The sequence below is a fragment of the Triturus cristatus genome, chromosome 3_2 (assembly GCF_964204655.1).
Source record: "Triturus cristatus chromosome 3_2, aTriCri1.1, whole genome shotgun sequence".
Taxonomy (NCBI): Eukaryota; Metazoa; Chordata; class Amphibia; order Caudata; family Salamandridae; genus Triturus; species Triturus cristatus.
The window spans coordinates 1003348383-1003369209 of NC_140584.1; the positions used below are offsets into that span (position 1 = coordinate 1003348383).

Below are 20827 nucleotides of genomic sequence, written 5' to 3' on the forward strand. Positions count from 1 at the left end.
TGATGACCAACTGGGTGTCGTCGGCGTACGACACCATTGTGAGGCCCCATTTCTTGGCAACCTCCGCCAGGGGTTGCATGTATAGGTTAAACAAGGAGGGACTGAGGGCAGAGCCCTGTGGAACTCCTTGTCCTATGTTTTGAGGTTGGGAGATAAACGGGGGGGCAGATACCCTAAACGATCTGTTGGTTAGGAATGATCTAAACCATTGAAGTGCCGCGTCTACGATACCTATGTTTTCCAGGCGTTTCAATAGGATGGCATGGGAGACCGTGTCAAAGGCCGCGCTGAGATCGAGTAATATCAGCGCGGCACTTTTGCCGGAGTACATAATTTCCCGTAAGCTTTCTGTGGAAGTTAGGAGCGCGGATTCCGTGCTATGGCCCGGCCTGAACCCGTGCTGAGAGGGGTCCAGGATGTTGTTTTTCGCCATGTGCTCACTTAGAATTTTGTTAGCGTGGGCTTCCGCCAGTTTCGCGACCCATGGGAGCAGAGAAACGGGCCGGTAGTTTTCCGGTTTAGCGGGGTCTAGGGAGGGTTTTTTTATGATCGGTGTTACCCAGGCCTGTTTCCAGCAGGTGGGGACCGTAGCTGTGGCAAATGAAAGATTAAGGAGTGAGGTCAAGGGTGGGAGGAAGAATTCCAAGGCTTCCAGAAAATGAGTAGGCCTCATCGGATCTGTGGGTGCGCCCGATTTCACCTTCCTACAAAGTTTAGAGAGTTCTTCACCGGAGATGGCGGGTATGCGTGTGAGACTAGAGTCTCCGAGGATGGTAGTGGGAGGGTTGATGTCCTCTGGACTGTCCTGGGTGAAGGCGTTGTAAATTTTTTTCACTTTATCCGTGAAGAAGGTAGCTAGGTCTTCACATTGTTGCGTGGAGGTAATGTGAGAAGCCGGCTTGTTTCCGTTTTGTAGTTTTTGCACGATTTGGAAGATCGTTTTCGTGGGGTTAGGGCTAGCATTTATCTCAGTGGCGTAGAAGGCAGCACGGGCTACCCGGATTGCCTTGTGATACGTTCTGAGAGTGGTCAAATATGCGTCTTTGTCCTCCTGCTTGTACTCCTTTCTCCATTGTCGCTCCATTTTTTTACAGACTTTCCTCATTGTTTTGAGGTTCTCATTGTACCAGGGATTGGAAGGGGTGCTACGCCCTTTGGTCCACTTCGCTGGTATAATGGCGTCCAGTCCCTTGGTAATCCAGTTCTGGAAGGACAAATATGATTTCTCATTATCATCTATATCCTCCAGGTTAGGTCTCCCCAAACTCGCTGCAAGGTCACATTGTTGGAGTTTGTGCCAAGGTCGTTTTAGGCAGGAAGTTGGAGACTTTTTTATGGTGGAGTGGCTATCCGGAGTGGCTGCATGCAGGAGGCCAGCATTTTAGTATATATTTTATTGTCTACATTAATTAATGAGAGCAAACGGTATGAGTCGCAGTTATTCATCAGTTTACCCGGTTTAGGGGTTGTGATGATTAGTGCCTCTCGCATTGATGGAGGCAGAGTGCCTGTAACTAGAGCCACTTCGTATACGTTAAGCAGATGTGGTGCTAGTAATGGAGCCTATGTTTTGTAAAATAAGGTTGTAAGGCCATCTGATCCTGGGGCTTTATCTCCTGGCATACTCTGGATTATTTGCACAATATCTTTCACCGTAAATGGAACAGCCAGGTATTCCCTACGCGCATCGTCCAGCCAAATTAGCTCTATTATATCCCAGTAGTCCTTCAATACATTTGTATCTTGTGGGTAGTGGGATGTGTATAGTTCCTCATAGAACTGTGTGATGACCTATGATATAGAGGTTGGGTCGTGTGTCAGTTTAGAATCTTTATCTAGGAGTTCCGCTATGTAAGCTGAAGGGTGTTTTTTTTTTTCAGTATAGCAGCTGTTTTTTTCCGGGGTCTGTCTCCCTCTCCATACCTGCCGGCCAGCGTTTATTTTCCCAGGAATCGCGCATCTCTCTCAGCCTCTTCATTGTGGGACGTAATCTTTTCCCTAATTTTGACTAGCAAATCAGGGTCATCTGCATGGTAATATGCATTCTCAGTGTAGGAAGGTGGATATCTGACTATGGTTACCCCCAACTTTTTGCCTAGTGTCTAGCTGGTTTTTCGACTTAGTTGGCCTGAGATCCTGCCATTCAGGGTCTCAGGCTGTCTGCTCTCTCTTTAAAATGGACTCCATGTACCCTAGGTACATAACCAATTGGTAAGGATCACCTTATTGGACCCTGTACAGTGTACCCTAGGTACCCAGGGCATAGGTGTACCCTAGGCCTCCCAGGGGCTGCAGCATGTATTATGCCACCCCTGGTCTGGCCTTCTAATCAGACACAACTGGCTGATCACTCAGCTGGGGCAAGGTCGTGTAATCACCCCTTGCTTAGATATAGTATGCCTATATCTACCCTTATATATAGACACATGTGTACCTATCAGTCACTCCTATGGCAGGCCTTAACAATCCTGGAGGCAGAGTGCTTGGTAACATGTGAGATGGTGCTCTAGCATGAGCTGAGCCTGTCTGCAGCTTTCGGAACCATGTCCTTATAGCTGTTCTATGATATAGCCTACCATATACTCTTAAAGGGCCTTATAATCTTAAACGGTTATGGTAACTATGGTTTGGCTTTATCAAAACATGTCGTGTAAGGTGTCTAACACTTTGGAATAATACCCCCATACCATTTCTGGTGATGAGGATATTATTCCTCCCTTCTAGAGGGAGAGACATGTTAAAATCCTACTTTGCTATTTATCTCTAACCAAAGCCTCAGCATCACAAAATGGATGCTGCTGCCACAGACACAAGTCTGACCTCCTGCTGCTGGGAGTGATCCCAGCCAGGGAGGCCTGGACAATAGGTTTCCTGCTTGGGGAGGTGCTAGCACCTCCCCAGACAGCCTTTAGTGTATTGGGGCAGGGTGGGCTGAAAGGAATGAGACATGCCTGGGGCACACAAGGTGTTCCTTGCATAGTCCAGTTCAAACCGGCGCTGGGGCACACCAGCCCCAGCTCTGGCGCGAAACTGGACAAAGGGAAGTGGGTGTAACCACCCCCTCCCAGGTCCCACCCATAAGGCGTGACCTAGCAGGTATCCCAGCCCCCCAGATTAGTATAAGAGTGGGAGTTGGGCCTCAAGACTTTAGATTATCCTGAACCTGCAAAACTGAACAGAAACTCTGGACCTTCGACATTCGACGAAAGAAGAAGACTGAAGAATCTCCCTTGTAGCCAAGGAGTGGCTACCCTGTGCAAACAGGCACCATCAAGAGACTACCCTTTGCTTTGCGACCGTTCTACGAGGAACCGACTGCAGAGCCCGACCAGAGCCTTGACTTCCAGACTTCTCCGACCCTCATCCACATCTGCAGCCGAGCTGAGATCCGTGGAGGCGACGAGCGACGTGGGACCGGCTACCTGGGAAAAGTGGCTAGTATCTTCCAGCGCAGCTTCTGAGGCACCCTCGAAGTTGTGCACCGGGGATTGAGAAGCCCCAACCCCAAGCACCATCTGCACCGAAGATCAGCCCCCCACACTCCACGAGTCCTGCGTGGGGCCCTTCAGCATTTTCCTGCTTGCCGCGTCTGTCCGGTTGCTTGCCCACTGGCTAGTGGCCTCTGTGACGACGCACCCTGAAATCTTCTGCGCTGGTTTGGCTCCTCCAGACTGGCTCCCGCTTCTCTGCAAAGAAGAAGCACCCCAGACCTTCCTGGTCTGCACCAGAAGCAAGTCCTTCGTTCTTCGTGGGTTCCGCTTGCCAAGGCTTGGTGAGTCCTAGTCCAACTTCGACGCCGCCGACAGCAAGAGCCTTCGTGGGACAGCTCGCCTCCTGGTCCTGGTCGTCCTCGACGCTTCCTGGTCCTCCTGGCTGCAGCAACAAGCTTCACCTTCACCTGCAATCTTCACGACATCGCCTGGTTCCTTCCTGGTTCCACGTGGTCACTGGCTAGTGACCTTGACTCTGTCCCTTCTGCTTGCAGGTTTCTTCTCTTCTTGATCCCAGCCTTGGGATCCACCGGACACTCTTCCCTGACTGCCTGTCAGCATCTTTCTTCAGGCATCCATAGGAGTCGACGACGAAAACGACGCATCTTCACCCCTATGCACCCGCAGCCTGTGGGCTAGGTAACTTGGGTACTCCGGTGCTCATCAGGATAGTGACTATCCTAGTGTCTAGTTTTCAAGTCTCAACTTCCTAGCTACTCCGGAAGTGTCCTAAATCTACCGTTTTCTAAACTGTACTATTGCTATTGACTTTTACGCGTGAGTGTTTCCACTCTGCACACGAATCCCGTGGGCCTCCCACTTCCTAACTAACGCTAGTGTAGTGTAGCCCCAGCGATTCCCTAGGCCTAGGCCTATCCTATTTCCGTGACAGTGGTTCTTATACCACTTACTTAGTATATGGTTTGCGTGGCCCCTAGGGCCTAACTGTATTACTTACCTGTGTGACTTAATGTATGCTTAAATAAGACTGTGTTGTACTTACCTCTAATCTCATAGAGTGCTGAGGGTTTGCTTAGAATAAATACACTTTATTTTATATATATATCTGTTGTGGTGTCCTTTCATTTGGTATTCAAGGGATTATATATGGTATCACAGCTGGCTTCACATGCCATTCAGAGTTTAGCCTAAGACTGCTCTTGTCCATGCTACCACTAGGATAGCTGGTCTATAAGGTTGACTTTACAACCAATCACCATAAGGGTATTTGGACTGATATAAGGTGTACACTAGAACTAGTGACATCATACATCAGGCCAACTTCTCACACTCAGTGTCTAATTTCTGCTACAATGGTACTTAGTATATATCTTATGGATTTAAGGACTCACACCTCCTTCGCTATGCAGACTCCCCTTATCACTACTTTAAAAGCTTCCCATACTATTGCCAGGAATTGTACAGACTGTTTATTCAACTCAAAATACGTCACGAAACACTGTATCCAGCAGTGCGTCTGGAGGGAGTCGCCACGTGAAAGCTCTTCGGGCTGTGTGTGGGAGTAGTATTTTTAGTAATACTGGGGCATGGTCTCACAGGGAGTGCGGCATGTGTTTGATATCGATTGACAAGGAAGCAGCGTCTTTTGTCAGTAGCCAGAAGTCCAATCTGGACCATACTTTGTTTTGCATAGAGAGACACGTGCCTGCAAGTGTATTCGGGTGTACCCGTTTTCAAAAGTCCACCAAATAGTCATCTCCAATAATGGACTTTATCTGGGCCATGGCCTTAGGATGTAGACAGTGGGCCGCACCCATGCAATCTTTTGTATCGTCTAGAACTACGTTGTAGTCGCCCTCCCCAAATTACCGTTATGCCCCCTGTTTTTAACACGTCCACCCACACCTTATAGTAGAATTCCAGGTGATCTGTCTTCGGGCCATACACTGCCACCATTTTAATATTCTGCCCCCTGATATGTCCATCTACTAATATGTATCTGCCTTCTGGGTCTGTTTGGGTATTTGTGGTGATCACCCCAGTTCCCTCCGGTTGAGTATCGCTACTCTCCTTGAGTAGCTCGAGTTATGTTGCTGCATATGTGTGTTTTCATCACCTCAAGTGTAGCTTAGTTAGTGATGCAGTTCTGAGGTGAGTCTCCTGCAGGAAGCACAAGTAAATGTTATGTCTAAGTAAATAGGACTGCATTAGACGTGTCTTTCTTCGGTCATGTAACCCACAAATGTTCCAGGTGAGGACAATATTGGCGTCGTAGTGTATCTATGCTCACTGTTTTGTTTCGAAGTCTGTGTTATGGCTTTTTTAATCCTACCCGTCACCTAACTCATTGCAAATATACCTGAGGACTGTGCTGGACTCGCGTAGGAGCTAGGTTGTACCCTGTTGTAGTACACATTTATCGACTCTTGGCAACCCACCATCTAAACTTTAAAAACTGTTCCCGTCATCCCCCCCACTTAACCCCCCAATCAGGTTGTGGTCCCATGCCCTCCCCCCAACCTACTAACATATTGGTGAATAAGAAGGCGGGATTTCACTCCTGGGGACAAGTCATCACAGGCGAACGCCTTTACCGAGAACAGTAAGGTGGCCAATCAGTTAGGTGCCATGTGGATTCCCACTATGACCATAGTTCTGCAATAATGTTGAAATGAGGAACTGACATTTCATGATGTCTTGTTGGGGAGTACAACAGGGTCAATATTAAACTGTAGTAGTTACTCTATTCCGTCTAATCCAGGGCCTGAAGCATGTATGGCAGTGGAGGTTCTGCTCTCCCAGGTTACTCATTGTCACTCAGAGTGTCACTTTCTCTCCCTCTGGATGGTGATGAGCCTGTATTTTCAGGTGTGTGAGATGTTTAGCAAATTTCAGCACCGACTTCACATCCACAAAGAAGTGTTGCTTCCCTTCATTAGTTACAAGCAGTTTCTTCGGGTAGAGAGGTGTGTAAGGAACTTCTGCCTTCTGCAGCAAACGCTTCACCGGGAGAAATTCTCTTCGAGCCGCCTGCACACCAGGGGTGAAGTCAGGGTAGAAGGCTAGTGTATTTACTCGGTGTTGGATGCTGCCTCGTTCCTGTGCTAGCCGCAGGATCATGCCCCGTCTCTGTAATTTAATATTCATGCTATGATAGACCTGGGTGTGGCCCCCACAGGGGGTTTGGGTCCCAAGGAACAGTGGGCTCTCTCCACTATGAACACTGCAGATAGATCTGTGCCGAACAAGTCTTTTAGTAGGGTTTCCACATATTTTTCCATTGTCGACATGGTGGTTGTTTCCGGCACCCCGCGATGCACAGCTTATTACCGTGAGAGCGTGCCTCAAGGTCCTCATTCTTGCATCTTATGATCGCGAGGACCTTTTCTATTTGAAGCATCTGCTCCTTGGTATCTACCTGGAATTCATGAACATCATCCTCTCTGTTTTTCAGCATGTCTATGCGAGGTTCGTGCATGTCTTTTTTCTTGATCCAGGCGCTGGAGACTAGGCAGCTAGTTTCCCATCAATGGTCTTAAGGCTAGACTGCAAGTCCAGTAGTATGGTGTGAAGGTCCATGTCTGTCTAGCCAGCTTCCTCTCTTGGTGCTGTGGCGATGTCCTGTTGTGTCTCTGCCTCCGTGTGTCTGGTCTGCCTTTTGTTGTCGAAGTTAAGTTTGGTCTGCTTGGCATCTCCTTTTCCCATTTTTAGGTCTCGCCTGACCCAGCGCATGCGCTGGTCTGGCGAGACTTTTTGTGAGGGCTCAAAAAAGTGCTACCACTGTAGCCTAAAGCTACAGTGCATGTTTGATCGCGATCACTTTCGCGGCCGCATGGCCGCTTTGATCTTTGATCGCGATCACTTTCACGGCCACTTTGATGTTCTCTTCGCTTTTTTTTCCTGTTTCTTACTTCTCTGTAGTAATGGTGGCACCCGTGTGCCACCATTACTACAGAGCAGTAATAAACAGAAACAAGCATTGGCATAGCCAATAGGTCTCGCTTTTGGGACCTTATAAGTATTTAGTTATGCAACTGTTGCATGGCTAAACACTTATAAGGTCCCCAAAGCGAGACCAATTGTCTATGCCAATGCTTGTTAATTTTATTTCCTTCCCACTAGTTTCAGAGAGAGAAAAGGCTGCGGCGAAGTGACCCCTTCGTTGTGAGCATTGTGCGATTTCTGTCTTGTTTTCACACCTCTGTGCCAGTGTATCTTCTGCACTGGGCTGCAGTATTTGGTGGATTAGACGCTTTGCTTCTGTGGGCAGCTAGCAAGGGGTAAAGGTATTGTGCACAATCGTCTGGACACCTCGCCTGTATAAGAGTGAAGTGTAGTCACACTAGTGGTATGTGTCTCTCTGCCGTAGGGTAACAAAGTCTCTGTCCAGGTCCCAGCAGGTGGTTGCAGGTGAAGCAGCACTAGGCCTCGGCAGTTCCACGATTTTTATCCCAGGCCAGCTGGCGCCGCCCGGGTGCCTTTGGTTGTACTTGTTGGTCTAAGTCTCGAGGCAGCCGCCCCTGACTCCACCCGCGCGGGCTGGCCCCCTGCCATGGTCGCCATGCACCACACAGCGGTGCAGGCTTTGGCCCCCCTCCGCTTCATTCAATGACGTTCGGGGTCAGCATAGCACATTGTCGCCGCCGCATCCCCAGGCCTACACAACCACGCAGACCAGTGCTGGAGCCGGTACGTCAGACTCAAGTCACACTGCGGGGAGAGGGGGAGGGCCTCTCTCACCTTGCCTGCCTCAGGCCACAATCTTCTTCACGCTCAGCCAGTCTCTGCATCACGCCCATACCCCGGCCTTCCCTGCGAGCACTTCACCTCACAGGCTGTCTTGATCATGGGCCCCGCACCAGGCGACCCTCTTACACAGGGGATCAGAGGGCCACGACTCCGCGTGTCAAGGCCCATCGACACGTACACCCCGCGGGAGGCCCAGTGCGTCAGCGGGCACCACAAACCAGGTACGCGAGTTTTTTTCTGCTCTGATTCTCAGTGCCAGTGGTAATTCCTGAGGTTTCAGTTGCTGGCGCTGTGGATCGCCACAGGGCACCGCAGATAATTGAATGCTCTAAGTGAGCGGCATCTTGCTGCATGGCTAGGCCACGCCCCCCTACACTGAGGGTCTATTTGATGCCATAGTACAAAGGTCCTGCGATGATTCCATATGCATAGACCGAGTCCATAGGGCGGCCCTGGGAGGAGGACCAGGTTCCGAGGGTCCTCAGGACATCTTGTTATGCCCCCACTTTTTTTTAGCACAAAAATATAAAGTCTGATGGGCATGCGAGGAAAAGGTTGTAAAATTTCATACAATGAAGATAAAACTGCAAATATTTTAAGACCTCTCTACCATCGTGTTACAGAAGAAGAAGGATTTCAAGCTGACCTTCCTAACTAAGAAAGGAATCTGATAGTGGGGGCACCCATTTCATATTATTTTGAATGGGAAAGAAAGGTTTGAGTAAACAAGTCCTTCTTGGAAGCCTGTTCCCGCCTAGAGTTTTCTGCACTGCAAGAGCAGGTGTGGGAGGGCTGCCAGCTGCCTTGCTCTAACTGAAGAGAACCAAATGGAAGCAGATTCTGCGCATCGCTCCTTGTTATTTCCAAAGAGAGATTATGTTATGTATATTTGTAAAATGCACTATCACCCATGAGGGTATCCTGCCGCTGAGCTGGTGTGTGTGCCTAGCCCTACCCATGGTAGGTTGCTTAATTGAAAAGCCAGGTTTTCAGCTTGCAAAATTCAAGAAGAAAGGAAGACATGGAGTGGGAGGCTGTTCCACTATTTAGGAGTGATGTAAGAGATCGCCCGTCCTCCTGATCTAGTTCTGTGTATGCAAGGGATGTGGGGGAGTAGGACTTCTGCGGAGCAGAGGTGTCAGTATGGTTGGTGTAAGGAGATGCAACGGTTCAGGCAGGTAGGGCCTGAGTTGTGTAGTGCCTCAAATGTGTGTGTGAGGAGTTAGAGTTGAGCACATTTGTGTACCGGGAGCCAGTAGAGTTTCACTGAGGTGTGGTGTGATGTGAGGCGGTAGAGGATGAATCTGGCTGACAAGGTCTGGATGGTTTGTAGACTTCTAGTGAGTTGTTTGGTGATCCTGGCATAGAAGATGTTCCCATACTCATAATTGCTGTTGAGTAGGGAGTGAGTGAACGTTTTTCTAGTGTTGCTTTGGAGGCTTTTGAATATCATCCTCAGCATCTTCAGGGTGTGGAATCAGAATGCAATGATGTGCGTTTATGTCCAGTCCTGGCATGGGGTCTGGGTATGAATCCGAGTTCAGCCAGCCGCCAGTTGGATCTTACCAAAGATCACTACAAGCCAGTCTCAAAAACTATGGAAGAAGAGGATATATATGAATAGTCAAATTCAGGTACTTGAAAAGGATAAGGTTAGTTGTTTATCGGGAAAACTTAACAACTGATTCTGTGCCTTGCAAACTGTAGACTAGATGGGCTCAAATGCCATATAGAAGAAGTAAGAGGCAAAGGTGATGTTATGTGCAGATCAGAGTGGTGTCTCTGCTATGACCGAGGAGTGTCGACCCCTCCTGCCTGCAGAGGCAAACGAAGAAAAAAATTATCTTAATGCAGATCAAATATTGTTTGTCCTGTAGTCGACTCGTGGAGGGTGGGGCCACAGCACTGCAGCAGGGGAGAAGGAGTGGTGGGCCCTGGTGTCAGTGCTCATGACGGTTTGGCCAGCCAAACTGTCATTCACACTGGCTGTGCTGCTGGGTGGAGAGATCAGCAGGTACAGGCTCCCTGTTCCCGATGGAGCGCTAAATCAGTGTGCTCCACCCAATCCCTACGCTGCTCTCATGGTGAGAGCAGCATCTGGATTGGCTGCAGGGGAAGCTGGGAGCTTCAGCCTATGCCAGAGGGGAAGCCCGGGGAGCAGCACAGCGAGCAGAAGACCGGCAGGTAAGTTTTATTTTTTTTAATTAATTCAGCCCCCTCGCCTTGCCCCACGCGCCTTCCTACTATTTACCCCCGTGCTGCTCACCAGATTTCCCTTACACTAGCAGCTACAGGTGCAGATCCAAATCTGAGAAAGTGAATTGTTTTCATGACTTCTACATCAATTTATACAAGAAGGAACCTTCTGCGTGGCCCAATGAAGAGAGCACCTTGAGAGTGCTCATCTCACTGAGATCTCCACAGAAGACTGTAAATATCTCAAAATTCCTTTTGTAAAAGAAGAAATCTTATCAGCAATAACAAATTTAAACCACTCCAAAGCACAGGGTCTATATGACAACTCAGCTCTGTTCTACAAGAGGTTCAGTACTCATTTGCTCCTTCTTCTGGTGTATCTCTATCGCACGATTATTGCTGAGAAAAAGGTGATGCCCTTGATGACAGTCTATATTATTGTTGATTCTTAAACCAGGTAACCCTCCAACTACTAAGCCTCTTCTAGGCTGATCTCTTTACAAACTCTTGATGCAAAAATACTGACAGAAACAATAGTAACTATATTACAGAAGATATTCAATGGAAGTGGTGAATCAGCCAGACTCTAATTTGGGAACGCAGACTAGAGAAAAAACTAAACATAGATGTACCAGGGAGGAAGGAATGTGGTCCTGATCTCCATAGGTAGATTGGGACTTCATGGATGATGCCCTTCATGAAATTAGCCTGGAAGAAAGTGTCCTGGATGGATCGTGGCAGGGTAGTGCACCCCAGAAGCGAAGATTCAAGTTAATGGTAGGCTCTTGCGTTGGCTGCACATTAGCAGGTGGACCAGATGAAGATGTCTCCTCTCGATGCTTTTAATTGCTCTCACCCTAGAACCTCTGGCATAAAATTTTGGGGCTAATGTGCTCATCTAAGGCATGTGTCAAGAGCAAGATGAATGGAAACTTACTTCATTTGCCGGTGGTATTTTTATATTCTTAACAGATCTCATCAACTTCTTGCCCCCACTTTTGACATAACTCACAGGATACAACATGGTGTCAGGGTTTACAATTAACTGGAGCAAGTCTTGAGGGCCTAAACGTATCATTCTGGCTTTAAAAGAACAAATCCCATTAGGATGGGGTAAACACAATTAAATATTTGAGGATAGACATTGGAAAGAACTTAGCGGTATCCATGATAGCAAACTTACAAAAACTTTAAGAGGATTGTACTAACAGAATTGAGTGGGTGGAAAAACAACACACACTACTGGTGGGATTTTGTACCTATCTTCAAGTTGTCGCTATTACTTAGAATTCTATATTTATTTCAAACAATGCCACTGTTAATGAAGAACGAGTTCACAGATGAGATGCAGCTTCACTATATGGTCTATATCTGCCAATCAAAAAAGGTAGAATAAGGCAATGTCAGTGCTCCACCGGGGTCTAACAGGCGGGGCTGTGGGCACACAATTTCCTCAACTATTACTATGTTACACACCTCTGATACCTAGTAGACTGGACCAAAAGAGAATCTAATGAGGCTGGTTAATGGCAGACCACACATTGAGTAGGGGCTACATCTATGAAATTCCCTGCAACCCAAATCCCAATGGGGTCTTAACTTATATTTCCCTATTCATGGGTACAACTATGAGAGTGTGGGATAACCAAGCTCCACACACCATCTTGGGAGTGGGCAGAATAGTTCAGTCTTGGTTAACTAGTGGCCACACATTGCATGAAGTTGTCATCAGGCAGGAAGAGACCTGATAGCCCATTGGCTTGTACCCGCTGTTTCCCACGAGGGCACTTTGAGCATAAATATGGCACCCAGACCTCAGATCACATCTGGACTGGAGAGAGGACTGAAAAATAGCTGCCATGCTGTTCCCTGGACCTGGCAAGAGAGACTGCACCTGCTGCTACTTGGACTAGCAAAGAGTGCTGACTATGCCTGTGTAGCCTGGCTGATGGAAAAGTCGCTCCCAAGCATCAGGCAGAGGAGAAGAACTCTAAGAACCAGTTGTATGACTTCCTGTTAAAGGGCCATAAAAGCTGAAGAAGCCTGTTATGGTAAGTCAGTAGCCACAATCTCTTGACCACCGCTGCCCGCCGGCAGGCAGCCTGGTAATACAAGTCTCAGTGTTCAAAAGTTGCACCCGAGTCTGCTGGACCTGGGAGAGTAGTCTGAGTGCAGTGCTCACATGACTTAGCTAGAGAACACCACATTTGGTCACAAAGGGTTTTATCAATATACATTAACCGAACTGAATGACTTTTGTTATTTAACCAGTTCGAAGTACCATGAGACAGGTTTGTGTTGTATTTTGCGTTATAAGTCTCTAATTGCTTCTTTTGGTGACCTGTGACTACTTTGCAGAGGTAATCATTTTTCATGGTCCAAATTTTGTACAGCCATGGTGAACAGAATCTTAATATTGCTTTAAAGTCTGTAGAAGAACACTTTGTCTTCAGTTTTAGCTTCATGTTGTATATTTTTTGTTTAATATTTCTTCTCCAACTGCTGTTGTAATTGAGAGTGGAAAACAATTTACTTCTATAATGTTGCTTGCTCAGTCGTTGGGCCGGACACATCATATGTCCTAATAGTTGCTTATTCCTTTCCTCTGTAGGTGACACAAATGGAATAATTAAACGTCCAGCCAACCTTTATGAAGAGATTTCAAATGAGCATCCCACAATAAGTAAATTATTGGAAGCAATTCTCGGGTCTCGAGGAGTCCTCATGTTTTCCAGAAGCTGGGCTGTCGATATTGGAATACCGGAGAACAAGCATGTTGTGTGTGATGCTCTCTTGATAGCTTTCGATGCTTATCCAACCCTCTACACCATCTATTATGATCATAATGTATTTAATATTATGAAGGAATATTCAAGATCCGTGGCTTATAGACTTAAACAAAAGATAGTAAATGTTGGGGGTTACACTGGAAAGGTCTGTGTAATTCCAAAACTTTTTAATCTTTCTGGAGTGAGCAACTTTCTAAATGTTGAAGGTATAGATGTAGATTTGGGTGACACTTTGAAAGTGGAGTATCCTGACTCCTATAGGATAACTCAAACTGTAAATGATCTGCAGAAGGCCCTTGTTATAGTCTTGCTTAATTTCAGATCCCTTCTAAGTGACCAGCTTGGCTGCGAACTTTTCAATTTACTCACCAGCGAGCAGTATGAAATCCTTTCCAGGAATGTCCGAAAGTCTAGGAATCTGTTTATCCATGGATTGCCAGGAACTGGAAAGACAGTGATGGCCATGAAGATAATCGAGAGAATAAAGAATGTTTATAACTGCGGATCAGAACAAATCCTATATGTCTGTGAAAACCAGCCTCTTCGAAAATACATAAAGTAAGAATTTCATTATCTGATATCCAGGTGCAGAATTTAGATATGGTATATGTATTATTGTGATGTCAAGCAGTATGCAGAGTGAAGACACTTTATTACAAGAGGAAACACTATTGCGTAGTACATATTCATAGCTGAGGTGCCAACTGAGAAGAATTCTGAGTCTTTGAGCTTTACAATATTGCATTAGGGAGATTAGAGAGGAAACATGATGGACCCGGCTGACAATATCGTAGTCGAAATACCGACCTGTACCGAACTGCAATAATATTCACACCTCTTTATCGACTATTGCTATGTTGTCATGGTTAGTAGATTGTGAGTAAAGAATATTAAATCTACAATTTCCTAGCTATACTTACCGTAATGATATAGTGATCGTGAATATTGTGGAATCAATATTATTGGAGGTCAATATTTTTGACTTTGTTATTGTGACGTACAACTGTAAACAGATTTAAATTAGCATTAACAATAACACATATCGCCTTTAAAACATATAAAACAAAAAAATACAATGTCAACAAATACAGCAGATTAATGAATTTATTTCTATCTGCTACATTTTGGTTTGTTATGTTAACATGATCTTGCACGCAATCATATGCTCTCCTCTTCCTGGTGGATCTTTTAATGTTTGGTCGAAGAGTAATCAGCATGTACAGCTAACACCCAACTCCACCTCCATTTTGCTCAAGAAGACTTGTTCTAAATTATTCCCTTTTCCAGTTCAACTTCATCATAGAATTGTGAGCACTTTGTCCATACCTGCTTAGGAGTCTTTAGTCTTTACTCTCAAACCCTTCGGTCCACATCGACATTTGATTGAACATGATTTATATTTTCCTTATTATTATGAAACCTCCTCATCACCAATTCGCCACCCACACCACACCTCCCCTTCCTTTGTACCAACACATCCTCAGCTCAACATTAAAACAATACTTATGCCACCGAATTCGGTGCTTGTAAAAGTCATACTCTTTCCCTTACCGCTTCCTTAAACTGTTCTTCCTTAGACACACTTCAGCCTGTTCGCTTGAGGTGAACACAAGGCATTTGATCAATTGGAAATAAATTATCTTCTAAATACATATTTATGACAAATTGAGCATATTAAAAATATCAGTACTTCATCATTTCATTTAATATTGAGACTTCATCAGCAAGCCGTCTCTGACGCCTAGTGACTATTCTAATTAATCTAATCACAGTGATGCAGAAAAGTGTTAAAATCTGGAGAATGGGGAAGCAAATTTTGGCAGCTCCACAAATACATAACATTTTGTAATTTATCAGACTACCAAACCACAGAGCTATCCCTGTTCGCCTTTTGATAAGTTGTTCACATTAAGCTAAAATATGTTTGGCCTTAACGATCCTGAGTAGTAGCACGCTAGAAATTTTGTGAAGGTTAACCATACATTTTTTAAATTATGTTTTCTTTCTTGTGAACTGGAAATCAATGACACGGTCAAAGCATATTTCTTGCTGATTTTACTGGACTTCATATCCTCTCATAGTGGATTAATATATCATTTTCTGTTAGCTTCATACTTAACAAAATAACCAAATCATGCAATATTGTAGTCCATGAGCATATGATGACTGTGTTCTCGGTAGATCATTGCCTAGACTTGTTCCATTAGCGAAGGCCTTACAGTTTCTGCTGCAGTGTCTTGGAATTGTGTCATGCAAAGGACCATTTTTACCTAAAGGGTGGTGCCAGCTATGTGGAGTAGTAGCCCTTATCATGTAAAGGTCATTTTTTAGGGCGAGGACCGTCCGGTCTGCCGAAGGCAGAACCGGAAGTCAGAGATTTAATGTTTCTGAGAGTGGCTCCTTAGCCCGCCTCTCTTTTTGCCTCTCTTCCATTGGCTGGCTTCCTAAACGGAGGCCAGCCATTGGAGGAGAGAGCCGTCCCTCCAAATAGGCTCCGTCTTTTTCAGATTCGGGGGCGTGTTCCGTGCTGTTCTTTCCACTTTTTAGCCACACCCTTTTTTAGGCGTGTTTTTCTCTCCTCCAGCCAATGGCAAGAGGAGAGAAAAAGAAACACGCCCCCGAATCCGAAAACGCCACTGCGTTTCTCCGAGGCATTTCTGCTTTGCCTCGGAGAAAGGCAGTGGTGTGCTTGCCTTTTGCTCTGCCTTGTTTGGGTTGTCACATTAACATGGCCGCCGGAGCCATAAAACTCAGTTGCCCACGTGTGTTTTCCCTCTCTCGTTTTCTCTTCCCTTTCTTTCGCTCCCTTCTCGCTCCGCAGGGTATGTGGTGCAGCTCAGTTTCTGTGGGGTACGCCTCGGTGTCCTGTGGGGTAGCAGGGAATGTGGTGCAGCTCTGTTTCGTGGGGTAAGCAGGGTATGTTGCGCGCCTCTTTGTCCTCTGCGCCCCCAGGGTATGTGGTGCAGGCCTGTGACGCAGCACCTGCTGACCGTGGGCCGAGAGACAGTGCGGGTCTGACCAGCCGTGACCCAGCCCCTAAAGGGCCGGTAGGTGGGCTCTAGCGGTCACTCACACCTGTGCTCGCTCCAAGCGAGGCCTCAGCAAAAAAAACCCAAAAAAAACGAGCTAAGGCCACGCGCACACCGACACAGGAGAGCCCGAGCCAAGGCTTCGCACACACCGGCACAGGAGAGCCCGAGCCAAGGCTTCGCACACACCGGCACAGGCGAGCCCGAGTCAAGGCTTCGCACACACCGGCACAGGCGAGCCCGAGTCAAGGCTTCGCACACACCGGCGCAGGAGAGCCGAGCTAAAGCTTCGCACACACTGGCGCAGGAGAGCCCGAGCCAAGGCTTCGCTCACACCGGCACAGGCGAGCTCGAGTCAAGGCCTCGCACACACCGGCACAGGAGAGCCCGAGCTAAAGCTTCGCACACACCGGCGCAGGAGAGCCGAGCCAAGCCAAGGCCTCGCGCACACCGGCACAGGGGAGCCGAGCCAAGGCCTCGCACACACCGGCACAGGAGAGCCCGAGCTAAGGCTTCGCACTCTGGCGCAGGAGGAGAGCCGAGCCAAGGCCTCGCACACACTGGCGGGCCGAGCCAAGGCCTCGCACACACTGTCACAGGACCGAGCCAAGGCCTCGCGCACACCGGCACTTGAGAGCCCGACTAGGACAGGAGGAAACATGAGGGCCGATGAACAGGGCAGGTCCGACACCAGCGAGGGCTCCGGGAGCCTGCTCTCCACCACCGGGGCAGGTAAGAGGAGGGTGGAGGCTGGTAATGGCCGGGAAGGGGTGGCTTGGAATGTCTCCAGATCCCGCTGGCCTCCTCCAGCAAAAGTACCAAAGGGTCCACCCCGCCATACTTTAAGTGACCTGTTGGTGCGTCGACCCCAGCACCAATTTTCGCCCTGTCCACCTGATACGTTGTCTTCTTTCCCTAGCCCCTTATTCCCCCCTCACTTTCCTAGCTTTCCGTTCTGACCCAGCTCACTCCAGTAGCCTCTTCCCCTCCCCTTTCAGCCTAGATTTGCCAATGTCTTCATGTCCCATTCGCACCCGCGTTCCACTCCATTGCCTTAATTTAGAAAAACAGTGCATCCTGAGAGTTGTAGTCCTGGGTCAATCCAAGTGAACCGATTCGATCAATATACCAACGCTTTGTAAAAGGGAAAGTTATGGTCTACATAGTTCGTGTGCTAATGACGTGGGTCGTATTGGGGGAACGGCACTTGAGGCCCCACCCACTTTCCCCATCTCCCTTTTGCGTTTCTGCCCCTCCTAGGTTTCTCCTCAGCCCCTCTTGTGTCCTGGTGGCAGTTTTTCTAATTCTTGTGTCCAACCCGCAAATCTGTTTTTGCTCCATGTTCTTGTCTTCTCTGTTCAGTATCCCCTTTCGTTAACGTGCAAGAGTGCTGGAGTTGGGGGAGAAAAATACTTCATCATCCCATAAATTGGGTGTCAGTGTGTGACAGCGGCAAGAGGGTGGAGTCCCAAGGGGCAGTCTTAATCGGAGTCTGATGGTCAATTTAAACTTTAAAAAAAGATGTTAGCAGCAAGGGCAGATGTTATATCAGTCTGTTGTGGTTTACTTAATTAGTCACAGAGTTTTCATTTTAAAATCTTATGGCGTTAAAGCCCCAACTGCTTTCAGGGCGCGACAATGTTATGGCAACCCTGGTATTTAATGTACTTGCTGGCGGGATCTGTGTTTGTCTATTCACAGTTTTGACTCAAAGCAGCATTCAGGGTTAATGTGCCTGCTGCAAAGCACATTGTGTAACATGCAGATTGGGTTCGTGTAGATATGTAATTGGGGGGTGATGGTGTCGCTGCCTTTGACGCAGAGGTCCATATGTTACTTGCTGTTTTTTCCCCATCAGTCTGACGTTATTCTAGGGTTACCTCCATTTAGGGCCACGGTGTGAACGAGAGAACACCCATCGATAGCCAGGCCTGATACATTTGCACTTTACCTTGTGCCTTTTGTTGGTGGTGATCAATATTGGAATTGCCGAGAGCAGCTCTGTTTACTTACTGTCACTGTTTACATCTGCAGGAACGATAACACATTTTACACTATCACTGCACAGTTTTACTGCTCTGCGCGGCTCTAATTGGGGTGAACGACGGTCTTTGAGCCGATGATACGGGGCCGCCCTGCTTTCTCGCGAGAGTCTACGCCTTTGGGGTCAGATAGGCTCGAACTTTGGTCCTGGTGTGCAGAACGCGCTCCTCACGCCTTTGGCTTCGACCGAGGTACTCTATTCCCCTTTACACACGGAAAACTCTGATTTGGGTGTCACGACTTCATCGGATACTATGCATTTTTTTTTAGATATGGTGTTGAGTGTGGTCTTTTTTTTTTTTGTCTCCCATTTTTACGACGCACTTCAGTGAGCAAGTATAGTTGTTTTGTAATAGACATTCACAATAATTTGTTCTTGTATTTCCTCAGCTGCATGGATGCTATCTGACTCTAGTGTTAGCCGGAGAGAAAAAGCAAAAAAAAGAAATAAAAGTAAGGACTCGAAGCACCTGTGTCACTCTTTAACCAATGGGAATGCCTCTGGCAGAGCTCATTTCATTGTTTAGGTCGGTCATCTGTGACGTTATAGAAGTGGACCAGTCGTGTTCAAGTCAGTGTTGGCCCCGCCTCATAAGGAGGAGCTTTGCGCCCCCCTCTGCAACTCATTCTGGAGTCTGTATCCTCCAGCCAGGCTACTTGATTGATGCTGCAATGGCCCTATAATTGTTTTTCATGTAAGGGTGCACAAGTCCGAGTGCCGCTGGCTAAAATGCCAAGACTGGGTTAATGTCTTCCAGATAACATACCTTACCTGACCTCAAGTGCGGTATTTAATTGCCAAGATTGTTGTTTTAAGTTGACTTAATTTTGATTGCACTAACTCACTCTTTCACTACCTCACTCTCTATCAACCTCACTCTCTCTCACTACCTCACTCTCTATTTCAATACCTCACTCTCACTCTCTCTCTCTCTATCTCACTACCTCACTCTCTCTCTGCTAATGCAATAGGTATCACATATGCAAAAAAAAAACTAATGCCAATAGAAATGACAATGCCATTTATTTAGGGATACAAAAATGATAAAAAAAATAATGAGCAATACCAATAGCTCTACCTATAATATTGCCGAGACCATTGCATTGTAAATGCTTGTCTTTCAACTGAGATTAGTTAGGTCTTGTTATATGCATAATCCTACTCCTGTCCCTTATTTCTGCAAACTTGTTTCTCCTGACCCACAGGTTGGGTTTCTAGATTGAGAACCATTTTATTGGTATACAGTGGTAGGCTGCTGTTACTGTTATCTTCTAAAGACATGTCTCTACTTTACTTGTCTGCTTGATACTTTTCCGAAATGAAGTGGGAAGTTAAGGAGGTACCTGTTGAGAATGTTATCTCTTTCTCATATTCCTTGCTGTTGTTATGTTATGTTATGTTTTGCAGCGTGAATCTTTCTGGATTCACTATGCTGTGCATTATTCCGCGATCTTGTGGTTGGGTCCGGATTCGTAGTCTTTTCTTTGTTTTTTTTTTTTTTTTTTTTTTGTAGCCCAGGTGGGCGTCGACGTCCACCATTTGGTGCACCTCCCGTGACGTCGTCGTGCTTCCTGCGGAAGTCCCACCTTTGGGGCGCCATCTTCGGGTTCGTTTTTCCGCCGTTGGGTCTGGATCGTCATCGGGAAGCTCCAGAAATTCACTCGGAGGAAGAAGGAAGAAAAGCGAGTTTCATCGATAGAATCAAGAGAAGACATCAGGAATAGAACAGATTTCATCAGGAGCGCGAAGAAAGAGGACCAGCGAACCTTTTTTCTTCGACAGCCTTGGAGAATGCACGCTCAGAGACCCTGAGCGAAATGGACAAGACGCCATTCAAGTTCTGCCCAAACTGCCACCACAAGTTCGCGCAGAAAGACCAGCATCCGGTCTGCAACCTCTGCCTACCGGTGGATCACCAGAGTATCGACTGCAACGCCTGCTCAGCCTTCGCGCCGAAGACACTCAGGGTGAGAGAGAGGCAGAGAAGAGCCAACGCCAACATGGATGGCAAAGGGAAACCCCCGACACTCTACGAGCTGGGCCTCGACATGGACGACGAGGACAACGTCGCCGAGACAGCCGAAAACTTCACGGTCGTAGAGACCGACAAGAAAAAAGAAGACGAGGTAAGAGAATCGTCGAGCGCAAATCAAAAGACACCTCGAAAACACGAGGGTGACTCGAGAAAAACTGAGTCAAGGTCCACGAAGGGAGCCCCGGCGCCGAAAACTTCGACGTCCAAAGGGGGAACTTCGGACAAAAGGCCCAGCGGATCCTTACAAAAGGACTCCCTGGTGCAGAAAGACGCCGAAAGGCAAGGGTCGTCGAAATCATCCCATGAAACTGGCCGATCGACGCAGAAAGAACGTTCGACGTCGACGCAAGTTTCATCGAAGAGACCCGCGGTCGACGCCGAAAGCATCTCCGAAATGGAGAAAAAGAAGAGGCGGCTCGAGGCCGAAATGGAGAACATCCTTCAAAGGAAGAAGGAGTTCGACGCCAGGATGAAGGAATTCAAGATTCCAACGGTTTCATCGGCGGACGTCGTAGAGGTCGAAGGCGAGTTCG

The 20827-nt window shown here is 47.2% G+C and overlaps 1 protein-coding gene across 2 annotated transcripts in view; it reads left to right on the forward strand.

The window, feature by feature from the left end:
• The window catches only part of LOC146858992 (schlafen family member 13-like), a 259943-nt gene that overhangs the window by 155580 nt on the left and 83536 nt on the right, over positions 1 to 20827 (forward strand). For both annotated transcript variants that reach the window (XM_085649638.1, XM_085649637.1), the window contains exon 4: positions 13009 to 13744. In XM_085649638.1, the coding sequence (XP_085505764.1) occupies positions 13009 to 13744 (736 nt within the window). The remainder of the gene's footprint in view (positions 1 to 13008; positions 13745 to 20827) is intronic.